This window comes from Haliotis rubra, unplaced genomic scaffold, assembly GCF_003918875.1.
Source record: "Haliotis rubra isolate DU_JTF1 unplaced genomic scaffold, ASM391887v1 Scf24, whole genome shotgun sequence".
NCBI classification, from domain to species: domain Eukaryota; kingdom Metazoa; phylum Mollusca; class Gastropoda; order Lepetellida; family Haliotidae; genus Haliotis; species Haliotis rubra.
Genome location: NW_025766447.1, coordinates 670,489 through 683,621, shown reverse-complemented (window position 1 = coordinate 683,621; position 13,133 = coordinate 670,489). Strand labels below are relative to the sequence as shown.

Sequence of the window (13,133 nt, the reverse complement as noted above, 5' to 3'; positions counted from 1 at the left end):
CAGTAATTCCATGTAAAATCGAGGTGGTTATCAACGACTGAATTCAACAGTCCTGTAACACCCATCTGAGCAAAGTAAGACCCAGGTCCCATGGAAGATATAAGAGGTTACAGAATGATACATGTTTAAATCATATATGTTATTTTTATGGGAAGATTGAACAGCATAGGAATTAGTCCAAAACTGTTCATGCTTTACTTTTTGTCAAAACACAGAAAGTTGAAGGAATAATGCTGTGGTACCCACATATCTGTGCTGTCCACTAAAATCATCTTAATTTTGACTTTGTACTGCAATACTACAGGCTGTTCCACTCTGTCTTCTCAACAGATCCCTGATAAAAGTATGCATATCACTTTACATGCTTCAGCAAAGTGCCTGTTTTCCCAGAAATTATTGAGAAAATCTCATAATACTGATAATAGAGTTTTCTTATAGGTGTGACATTATGTAGTAAGGTACTCAATATGGGAGGCAACTCTTGAAGGCTTAACAATGAACCTAACTGCATCAAGAGTTACCTCCCCTGGTGTAAGCAGACACCTTCCTTTGTTGACATCGCAGATTTGACAGCAGAAGAGAGAAGAAAGCTTGTTCTAGATGATTTGGAAAGGTGGTGGTGGAATTGGGTTTAACATCGTGGCTTGAGAATATTTCGCTCATATGACGAGATTTTGAAAGGGGTGTGACTAATGCAAAAGAGTTAGCTGGTAGACATGACATTCCTCTGTCTACCGTTGAGTTGGGATTGAACACAAGACAGGGGCAGCGAGGCCAAGGAAGTTCAGTACTATGGATCGCCAGGCGACTTGGTCAGATTGTGAGTCGGGGAAAATTGAAATGTGTCAGGCACCTAATTGCCAGCACACAAAGTCAGCCGCCTAACCCGCTCAGCCATCGTGATGGGAAGCAATTAGGTGCCTGACACTGAGGATGTGGGTTCGAATCCCGGATGAGACTCAACCCAACAAAAGTACTAGAATCTGTACTTCACTAAGAAATTGTAATCCCAAATATAACATATGTTACATTTGACCTCTTTCTAAATGGCATTGCGTAATCATAGCCCAAAACATAGCCCTAATTTCACATGTGGGGTGGGATATCATCACGTGGAGTGACGCTGTTGTGTATTTTCACTGGAAATTTGACGAAGGAACTAGGTTGACATCTTAAATGATCACCTCCTTCCAAAGGCCCGAACACTGTATCAAGACAATTGGATTTTCCAGCATGATAATGACCCAATACACACTGTGGGCTATACGAAACTGGTTGTCGGAAGAAAATGTTCAAGTTTTAGACTGGCCCAGTTACAGCCCAAATCTTAACCCTTTGAATGTGGGGACTAATGAATGACAGAATAAACCAAAAATGACTTATAAATTTTGAGAATATGAAGAAAGAAATGCTTGAATATTGGGACATGCTGTCAAATGGTTTCCTACAAACTTTGATCGGTAGTGTATTGTTTGTTCAGTCGTGCAAGGTGGTCTCACAAAGTACTGAAAAGCCACTTAGACTGTAAGAGAATCTTATCTCAACATATTCATGTAAGTAAAGCTTCTACAGTTTATATACATGAAGTAGATATTTGCCGATAATTTCTGGGAACACTACATTTGCACATCAGATTATACAAAATAATGTATAAATAATGAGCTGGAACCAGGGCTAAAATTAAGTTATTTAATCCTCCATAGCAGACAAATACTATTACCCTCTCAATGATTCCAACCTCATAAGTTCACAAAACGTTGCATGATCAAAAATATCAGAACACATCTTTGAAGGAAAGTGTTTCAGGAGGCAAATCTCATTGTAGTTCTAGGATTATGATTCCTATACACTATGGCAACTGTCAGGTGAGTTCCAAATCAGGAATCTGTCAGCAAGATGGTATGGAACAGCCTGTAGTTCTGTGTAGTGACAAATCAAAATATCATCGCTTATAGGAAGCAGCACAGAGACAGGGTTGCCAATTCTTGATGGAACACTGCTGCTTAACATGTTACCCATGAGTGCCAGATAACGACCTTACTATTGAGATTGGTATGTTAATGTGACAAAGTGTATGATTACACCATACAGGAATACTACAACACACAAGTGAAAATCTTTATAATTTCTTATTTTAATCTGTTTATGTACATTATCTGAATGTTTGACTCTGCCTCAACCAACAGCAGTGCTGGTCAAGCTCACACACACACATACATACACTACTACATCTAGCAAATGGCTGTCGACTTCTTATTGGTACGGCATGTCCATCAAACTGTGGCGGGATGTTTCATCTGTATTTCATATTGGGGTAGATTCTGCCATCAGTTTATCCTAAAAATTATGTCTTTCACTGACAGCCAGTCAGCCACATAACAAAACAACAGCACCATTCCTCTTATGAAGAATTCTTCTTTGCATCCTCAGGAACAGTGTCAAAGCCTTCCAGGAACTTCTCTTGTCTCACAGCATACATGGTGTAACCATCTGGTTCAAGGTTAAGGACAGCATTTAACAGTTCACTGACATATTACCTCCACTGTATCACAAACTGTGATTATCAAGAATGAGGACAATTTTTATGGATATAAAACTTCTTTATTCTGTATAGGCGACGTTTCAACATAGATTCTAATGTTGTTGTCAAGCAAGTGACATTAGAATCTATGTCAAAACATTGCCTATACAGAATAAAGAAGTTGTATATCCATAAAATTGTCCTCATTCTTCATCTTCTCAACTTCTAGAATGCCAATCAAAAATATGTGATTATCAAAATGAGAACATAACAACTTGCAATTTGATGGGCATGGCTTATCAAAGACAACAGAGCAAAACTAGAATACACAAAAAATAACAAGAAGACAAATCCATCGCCATCCCCTGTCCTTTCATGTTCATGAAATTATGAAATAACATACACACACATGTCCACTGTAGAATGTTCTGTGGAGATGTCTGAAGTATAAAACTAAAGTACAGATGATGGGCAAACAAACAACATGACAGCTCACAAGATCCCTGGAGGGTTCACATTACAGGTCAGCGACAAATACATGACAGATATAGGACTATTCTATGTTAGAATTTCAGCGAGTCTTTAGATGTGTGCATATTCCATTAAGGCATCTGGTGCACAAGGTTTTGGCAGGGCTGCAGAATTACTGGGCTAAGGTTATGACACTAATTAGTCAACTGGATCTGCCACTTCAATACTAAGGGTTAGCTGGGTCAGGGATAGGGTAGGTTCCTCCCAACTCTATACCTTGTCTTTCCCCATGTCCATCTTCTCCATTAATCTCTTTTTACGGCACCAAATTCAACACTGTAGGATCAAAAGGGACCACACTGTGTGTTGGGGCTGATAACTTGACCAGGAATTTCTAACAAGATCATAGCCCTGTGATTCAAAAAGGGGTGTTTCATCAGCAAGGGGTACCTGATCCTAATTACAGCAAAGGGTGCTTGAACAGAAAGGGGATCCAAGGGCTAAGAATGGAGTTGGTTGTAACTTACCCTGACACAACTTAGGGTCTGAGATCGAGGCTGGTAAGAAGTGTGAAGTGAGGGACACTGTTGGCAGCCTGAGCCATTTAGTGGGTGAATGATGTTAGTGTTATGCTGCACTCGGCAAAATTCCAGCGACGGTGGTCTAGACATAATCGAGTCTGAACCAGACAATCCAGCGATCAACAACATGAGCATCGATCTACGCAACTGGGATGCAATGACATGTGTCAACCACGTTAGCCAGCCTGACCACCCGATCCCGTTTGTCGCCTCTTACGACAAGCAAGGGACACAGCTGATAGCATTATAAATATGCGCTATTATTATTAACACGAGTTTGATCATCACTCTAATTCAAATAAAAAAAAGTTGCGACAAATGTAGTTCTTCCAAGATTCCAACCATTCATCAGACTATATCTAATATTGCTGTTATCCCACTCGATTAACTAACCCCCCCTGCTTGCTAACTCGAAGGATACAAATTGACAGAACGCCAACTCCAAGCAAGATTCCTGTAAATGCATTTCTCTTCCTCATTGTCATTAATTTAACCGCTCTTCCCTTGTTGACACGTTCTAATTTTCGCAAGTAGTGTTTATCTGAGGGACTCAGATTCTGGAATTCTTTCGTCATGTCAACTTTCTCCATGCGATTATTGTCGGCCATCTTTCACGCTACAAAGGCAGAACAATCCATAACATCACGTGTAGACTGAAATTGCAAAGTTTAGACCGTTTACCACTGAATAAGCGACGATTGTAAAGGATTTTAATCCAAATAATGCAAACTATAATATTGGGGTGTTTTCAGGGAAAACTTATGAAAATATGGTTCCTAAATATATCCACTTTTATTCATGTCTTGTTATGGTTTTCAACTTCCGGTATTGGGTTCATTAAAAACTCCGACTTCAATATGAAAAAAGACATAATGTTTTTGAAAGGGGGGTGGGGTTGTCAACAGGCTGGGAGAATACTTCAGACAGTGAAAGGTGAAACAAGGTCGTCCTGTTCGCATTTCTTCTATTACGACGAAATAAAAGACAACAATGAATGTAGGCTAGTCAGCTGGTCGATGATTAGATGATGATGGGAGATAATGATATTTTATGGGGTAGCATGTACAATGTGGATGCCCTCCCCCCTAAAATTGATGTACAAAGTAAGTGACCCCCCACCCCAACCACCCTGCATGTCAGGTACAATATCAGTGACCCTTCCCTTTCCTATATTTTCTAAGCATAATTCTAAACATAATTTTATATACAAAATTGCTGCCCCAACCCCCTAGTACATGTGTACAAAATTGCTGACCCCTCTAGCTCCCCAGAACAAAATGGGTGACCCCTCTTAAAATCATCATCACATTCGGATCGTTTGTTACTACATAGAGCGAAGTACGTGTCATCAGCAAATAGCCGTACGTATATTAATTACTGTGTAGATTTGCGTCTATTAGTTCAGGTGTGGGTTAAAACCCCTGATTGTCGTTCGACGGGACTTACCGGATCGCTTGGTCAGGCTCGCTGATCACTGGAGTATCTGGTCCAGATTATTTACAGATTCACGTCATTTGCCTGGAATTTTGCTGAGTACGACGTTATACAAGGAACAAAATTGCAAAATGGTCAGGAGTATTTGCAGACAGCTGTCAAATATAGCTGGAATAATATTCTAAAATGGGATGACGTCATGTTGTATTGTCTTTAAAAAAATATCAGTGTGACTTCATAATGCTTTCACTGAGAAACGAGAGTACAGAATCGCAAAGATACATATGTGGAAGTAATGGAATATTATTTGTAACTTATTACACTATTTTCTCTTATCCCGTTGGATTCAGGTTAGTTGCAGGTTCAACATTGTATAACAATGTTCTCAATATAAATTTGGTGAGAAACATATAGCAATATTGACGCAGATTTTTGTCAGAAAATAAAAATGTGAAGAAACATATAGTATCAATTCGTTTTTCCAAATCATGCAATTCTACATTTCGTAGAAACCAAGCGATGTTTACATCGGGCACCTGTGGAAAGACCAGGTTAATGGAACGATGTACGTGATGCTTTCTTTCTTTGCATATAATTTTTTTTTTAATTCTTTGTAATGTTGTGTTTTCCGTAGATTAACTCACCCCGAGCTAGTGTCACGGAACAGCTTGTGTGTTTGGTTCAGTTGTGTTGCCGCACGATCGTTCGTCAGCTGTTGTTGAGTGCAGAGCCTTTGTCTTCTCACAACGGGAGCCTGCTGCGGCTCTGGCTACCCAGACTGCCGGAGTCGGGTGGACACCACACTCGACTGTCAGATATTAAGACAAAGGTTTTAAAATAACTGTACTGTATATATGTATTCTTGTGGAATTAGTTTTTTCTAAGATAAGTTGCACAAAGACTTGCAAAATGATAACTAGTATACGTGAAGGAATGCATCACTTTATGATGTCAGGCAGTGATGTTTGCCGTCATCTATCAGCATTTGATCAGCTAACAGCTTTAGTCGACATGACAAGACTTGTTTTGGAACATTTATTCTATATATCTGTTACAAAGCTCTTATTTTAGTTTAATTTTAGCACCAAACATTGACAAGTGTGGCCCATTTGTTGGTCATTTCTGGTGTCCCCCACCCTGCTACCTGTGAAGGTCCGGGTTAGAATTGATCTTCAGTAACCCATTCTTGTCGACTAACGGGATCGGATGGTCAGGCTCGCTGACTTGGTTGATCCATGTCATCGCTTCCCAATCGCGCAGATCAATGCTCATGCTGTTGATCACTAGATTGTCTGGTCCAGACTCAATTATTTACAGACCGCCACCATATATAGCTGGAATATTGCTGAGTGCAGCATAAAATTAAAGTCACTCACTGGCGTCCCTCGCCATGATAATGCAGGAATATTGCTGAAAGCGGTGTAAAACCCTACTCATTCACTCTTGTTGTTGGTGAAATTACACGAACGTACTATGTAATATACTGAACATCATTGAAAACGCACCAGTCTAAAATTGTCCATATTTTCATCATGATGGATTTCAGCATGACAATGATCAATGACTATAACTAACATGAAGTCGAAAGGCATGTCCAGTTGAAAAAATGCTTTAGAAACAAATTCCTGTCCACAGTATGACTCTTAAATCCAAAATGCATCAACATGAAGCCACGCCATGAAAAAAGCACGAATTTTATTCTGAAATCATACTGACTGTGACATTAAAAGCAGGTGTATGAGAACCGATTCTCATTGCTTCACTAACGATTGTGAAACGAGGACAGAGATGCCTAGGTTAACACCTCACGAAAGACAACGTGCACTACAGTCCGTTTGAGTCAGAAACGGACCGATGAATTGCAAATTTTATCATTGTACAAAATTGCCACATAAATATAAATAGTACACATGTTTATCATTTACTAATACCCAACAGCTTTCTTATATTTGAAAATTTTCCGGACTCCACCTAAAAAGTTGTTTAAGAAACTATCATCATTGAAAACGCAAAAGTTGTTATCTGTCGCGGCGGGGTGAAACCGCAGAAACGGAACAGCCAGTCATGGCAGGGGACATCTCATAATCTATTCCGGGAGACGTGTCGGTTCCTCATCCGTCGTAGTGTCATAGTCACGACTTAAAGGGATGACAAGTGGTGCCACAGTTGCCTGTTGTAAGCCATCCCGAGACCAGTAACCTTGTTCAATGTCGTTAGCTACCTTGTTGACACAGTTTTGCCAAGTTTCAGTCGTGATTTTGTTAAGGGATTCCTTAACCAAAACCTCTACGTCACGTAATCTAAAAGTTGTGTTTGATCTGGCAACATCTCCTTTGACAATACCCCATATCATTTCAATGGGGTTAAGGTCACAGTGATAGGGTGGAAGTCGCAGAATATCGTGACCCTTACTTTTTATGTAACTGTCAACTTTGTAGAAAGGTTCACCTTTGTGGGTTTTTATGATCTCATATAGCTGGGGCTTCGTTGCCTTTGAAGGCCGTGCGATCTGAAATTTGTCGAGCCATGATATCATATCACCTTTTCGACTGTTCGATGTCGGGGCTTTACTGTCGGGGTCTGTGGTATGGGGCATTGTCCATTACGATAAAAGACTTCTCTAGGAGAGCTGGTACCAACTTGTTTTTAACCCAATCGAGGACAACCGCACCATTCATCTTGGAATGGTAGTCTCTGTTATCTGTGCAGCCTGGGAGAAAGCCTTTGCTGGAGCAACCAGCATGGAGAATGATTAGTCTCTCTCCTTTCCCTAGAGGCAGCTTTCTACGTGACCCCTTATCACCCCCATGTGTGTTTGATCCTTTGTGACTGTGGAACATTTCAATGAATGAGCGTCTTTTCTGTGTTGTTGTTTTTGTCAGTCGTCCATCTGTTATTATCCACTCAAAAAATAACAATTCCTTACACATGCTTTTCATAATCTGAACTTTTATAAGTGGTGCGTTTTCAATGATGTTCAGTATATATTTGCATATGTCAGTAAGAAGCATATACTGGGTTATCAAATAGATGGCTGTGGTCAGCACTGACACCATATGTCCGCTTAACTTGGCAAAGCGTATGTCAGTCAGTTCATGATTTCACTAATGTACTGTATCACTCTCATTTAAATCACATCCTTTAATTCTCTCAACTTGAACATATGACAGCATCTCCATTGGAGGGAGAGTCAGGTGAATGTTGAGGCATCTAAATTCTTGGTATGACTGAGTGAGTGAAACCATTCAGAGAAAAATATGTTTGTATCTGGAAAACAAATATGATCATGGAGTTTCAAATGCAAAAGATTAAAGCTGTATTGTGTTTTTCTTTGCTTAGATCAAAGTTTGCAAATCCAGGTGGTAAAGAAATATAGCAGAATTGTTGTAGAAAGCTGACATCTTCATATAGATTTAGCGGTCAAAGTTGACTGAGGATGCATTTGATACAATTTCAAAGGTGTAAAAAGATAAATTATTTTAATCTGAATTGCTCTGTACAGAACACTCACTCAGAATGTTGATACTACAGCTATGGGATTAGGTCAGATGTACAGTGACAGATTGGTTTCAGTTACTGCACCACAGTCAGATGTATGTAATGTATCTCATTAATATCAGATTCTTTAAAGTGTTGCATTTTGTTTTGCAGAGTTTTGTCCCTTAGGTGTGCCAGAAACCTATTACTGCTGGGTTGAATTCCAGTCCAGCCTAATTATGTTTCTCCCACATCAAGCTGACACACAGTGATACAACTGAAGTACAATTCTTACTTGCTTATGTTATGTTAATTCCAACATATTACCCCACTTTCATCAAATGACCCAGCTGTTGTGTTCCAGCAGGGCTTGTAAGACCTGTGTCTGCACTCTGTTGTTTATGGACATATTTGAAAATACTTTTTTCTCAAATTTACAATCAGACATAACAATGTGATTACATAGTTCATGATGGTATGGTGTTCTTTAACTTTTATGTTGAAGGATCTTCTGAAAGGAGATGGGTAACTTACATCTGAGAGGCAGTTACCATGGCAACAAGGATGAGGACAAATGCAGTGCAGATTTCCACAAAAGAATTCTGTCTGCCAAATCTGGCCAGCTGCTTCACACATGTTCCTTTGGAAAATGGATTCGCCATCACAGAAAGATTTGTGGATTCACAGGGAAGACAGACTTCAGCACTCTGCGAGAAGCTCACCGACGCAGTGGGATTCTCGTGAAGCCAGACACAACCGAGGGCAGATACTTCTCTGTGAGCTGGAAAAGTAAATCCGAGATAGTGATTCTGGAGAAACTGGCCTGGTGGGTGGGGTCTGTGAAGGTTCCGCGAGTCCCTGTTCCAGATATGGAGGACCCCAACTGGTTTCGTCATGCTCAACATAATCGTACGCGCAAGGAGTGCAGTGTGGTGGGCTACCGAAATGGCCTGGCTGTAGTCCAGATTAACTGTGATAGACATTTCTCCATTGCAAAATTCTATATCCTAGATTTGTACCAGAAGACATGTGTGGGCCATTTTGTGATCATGTATCATACACGTCGTTGGTATGAGTGTTACATATCTCCAAACAAGCGGAGAATCATGTTGCGACCCGACCACTTGACTCGGGTTGTTGTTCTGCCTGACAGCTACGTTATACAGAACCTCACCCTGTTCGTAGGTCCCTCAGAGGCCCCAGTAGTTGACGCTGTCCCCCCAGCCTTCAGAACCCATGCCCTCACTTACAACGCTAAACTAGGTGATGACTTTGTTATCCTCGGGGCTGATCAAGACATTGAAATAAGGAAACTTCCAGATTGGTCTTTAGAGAAGCATGTTCCAAATCTTAATATTTCTGCTAGCATTCACCAGATACGATCAAGTCCAACGGGGGATTTCATTGCTGTTCGCTACGTACATCCTATTCATAGCCGAGAATATAGTACCAACTTTGTTGCCGTTCTCAGTTACCCCAAACTTGATATTCTGATGAGGGTTGATGTTCGTGGTTGTTACTGGCCAGTGTCCGAGGTCATCAATCTGCAGGTGTTTCCCCGATTCTCCCCGAGTGAAACTTGCATTGCTGTGATGCGCAACTGCAGCTACAAGCGGAAGGTGTTTGTGTACAAGCTGCCCCCAGTCCAGTCCTCCCTCCAACACCTGTGTCGCAGGACAGTCCTTCAGATAGTGCCCCTCAAGGACACGGAGAAGCTGCCGCTACCAAACAAATTGCTCGACTACCTACAGTTCCGGGAAAAGACAGCCTCCAGTGCCTTCTAGGACAAGCATTACTGACTCATGATGACTCACATGTACTCACTTGCACTCTTTGGACTCACATTTAATCCACTGACTCACATGTTCTCTCAAGTACTCCTGTCACTTACATGGTCTCTAACGTACTCCACTGACAAGCATGGACTCTCAAGGACTCAAGGAATATTAAGGAATGTTATATAGCCTCACTGTTACACTTGAACCCTCATTGTCTCTCACTGACTCTCATGGACACACATGGTCTCTCAAATACTTTTTTATTGTCTTACAAATATTCTCATCTACAAACATTCTATTCTTATTGACTCACGTTGTACTCATAGTGAATCTCGTGGACTTTCATTGACTTTCACAAACACTTGTTGATGCACATTGTACTTTTAATGAATCTCGTAGACTCACATAGACTCTTAATGATTTACATTGTACTTTTAACGAATCACTTTGACTCTCAAAGACTCACAACTCACACTGACTCACATTGTACCCTTAATGAATATCATGGACTAATATGTGTCCTCTCGTACACTCATGGGTTTTTTTCAAATATTTTTATGGTCTCTCAAATTATCATCTACAAATATTTATTCTGTTGGACTCACATTGTACTCTCCTTAATGGACTGACATGCTTAGACTTTGCATAGCGTTTACAGTGGGTGTTAAACAAGGAACTACACTCTGAAATGGACGACATAAGATATCAGGGGATTATGTCAGTTGACAGGGATTTATTAGGATTTCAGTGGGCTTAGTAACAAATCTGTTGAAAAATTATCTTGTCCGCAATTTGGATGTTGGTAAGAATGCAGAAATATTTGACCAGTGTAAAAATGAGGTAAAATATATTTTCGTAAACACTTATAACAAATATTCGAAACTTTAAAGTGTGTTGCACAGTACATGAAAAATTCTAGTTGAGATCGGAGCTGAGAAACATTAAAAAGTACAGACAGCCCAAGATTGAGAGTAAGATTAGTCACATTAGTGAAACATTCTTGATATATTGCCATGTAGAGATGCAACCATAGCTTCTTAGAGTATCAGAAATTTGTTCCAGTGCAATACATACCGAATGTTGTTTTAATCCTATCATGTTATCGCAAGAATGTAACTTAGAAACGTGGTACAAAATAGAATAGAAAAGGATCAAAACCACATGGCAATATACTAAATATCTATTTTGGTAAACCTCCTGATGATATGTTCCATATTTACAATACCGGTTTAACTGGCAAGATTTGTATTGCTGTGATAAACCAACAGGGCCAGTAAGGGATACATACATAAGAGTTCCAGAGATTGTTTCCACAGATCTTTTGAAATATTGATTTGACTTGAGAAATGTCCAAATGTGTTATCAGATAATTCCTATGTCAGGATTACGTAGTCATTTTTTTCTGATCTGGCCTTGAAGTCTCTCTACAACTGACATGTCCACACATTTCCTGCTTAATGATGTGGGATTTTGTAAATGTGAAAATATATGAAATGTTCCTACTCAGAGGCAGTAAATCACATTTGTGAAATTGATACTCAGGAATATATGTATATTTATTTCAGATTTGTACATTTCATTGTATGAATACAAGACGTGAGTACTCATTGCTGATGACAATAGTAGATTGTGGGGAGCATCGTTGTGCTTGTTATATGAGCAAATCAAATTAGCAATAACTGACAATGAATGGGCTGCACATTGTATGACTATGTAATGCATCAGTTGTATTGCACATTGTATAACATTGTAGTATATCTTTGTTACAACAATTGAAGTAACAGAGTGTGATGTAATTTTCTTAATAGGGAATATGTTGTACACTATATATCAGCAATACATCCCACTGGTTATATACTAGATAGCAATTCACAGGGAATCTGTTGTTTACTTTTTAACCATGGTAACAGTGAAATACACTTTCTGCAATTTGTTACATGCTCTGTGATTTTCAACTAAGATCATGACAATTAAGCATTTTAATGATATCTAGGCTTGTGTACAATGTATCTTATTTTTCAAACTTATAAAATACTCACATCAGTTGTTGAAACGATTTTACATGCACTGATTTGGTGGCGGAATACACGCACCTGTGTCTAGCTGTGATTTGTCATGAGATGTACACATGGATGTACACATGGATGTATTACCTGCTCAGACATGTTTCTCTTTATTTTTATGTATTTATTTACATACTTGCCTCTGAGATTAGTGGAAGAATTGTGTCAAGTGTTGCATTTATTATACACTTATTTATATGTTTCCCTGTGTTGTCATAATGGTATATTGTATTTAAATATCCATGTTTAACTTGCTCTTTAGAGCTTTTGATCTTAAGTGCTTCACCTGCAGATATCTCCAGTGTGTCTACAGGCAGTCCTTCCAGTAATAGTCGCCTGGCCAGATGGTTGCCTCGCTGTCATTTTTCTGGTTCAACATATCACAGTCATTGTAGCTGTACCAATATCATCACTTTATTGGGACTATCAGTGCACTCATCAAACAGTGCTGCTAGTGGTCTGTAAGTGACACATCAAACAGTGCTGCTTGTGGTCTGTAGGTGGCAGTGCACTCATCAAACAGTGCTGCTTGTGGTCTGTAAGTGGCAGTGCACTCATCAAACAGTGCTGCTTGTGGTCTGTAGGTGGCAGTGCACTCATCAAACAGTGCTGCTTGTGGTCTGTAGGTGGCAGTGCACTCATCAAACAGTGCTGCTTGTGGTCTGTAAGTGGCAGTGCACTCATCAAACAGTGCTGCTTGTGGTCTGTAAGTGGGCAGTGCACTCATCAAACAGTGCAGTGCTTCAAACAGTGGTCTGTAGCGGCAGTGCACTCATCAAACAGTGCTGCTTGTGGTCTCTAAGTGTAA

General features: G+C 39.9%; 2 protein-coding genes across 2 annotated transcripts; one reads left to right on the top strand and one right to left on the bottom strand.

Annotated features, from left to right (window-relative positions):
- Positions 1-2,118: 2,118 nt before the first annotated feature.
- On the bottom strand, positions 2,119-4,327 carry LOC124278587 (cytochrome c oxidase assembly factor 3, mitochondrial-like). Its single transcript, XM_046714329.1, has 2 exons — positions 3,995-4,327; positions 2,119-2,490 (listed from the first exon to the last, which is right to left on the bottom strand). Exons 1-2 carry the CDS (start codon positions 4,179-4,181, stop codon positions 2,402-2,404), a joined length of 276 nt encoding a protein of 91 aa, XP_046570285.1. The 5' UTR covers positions 4,182-4,327; the 3' UTR covers positions 2,119-2,401.
- A 1,180-nt stretch (positions 4,328-5,507) lies between these two features.
- LOC124278586 lies at positions 5,508-11,962 on the top strand. The gene is made up of 2 exons (XM_046714327.1): positions 5,508-5,572; positions 8,990-11,962. The coding sequence occupies exon 2, from the start codon at positions 9,006-9,008 to the stop codon at positions 10,266-10,268; it is 1,263 nt and encodes a 420-aa protein (XP_046570283.1). The 5' UTR covers positions 5,508-5,572; positions 8,990-9,005; the 3' UTR covers positions 10,269-11,962.
- The last annotated feature ends 1,171 nt before the right edge of the window (positions 11,963-13,133 follow it).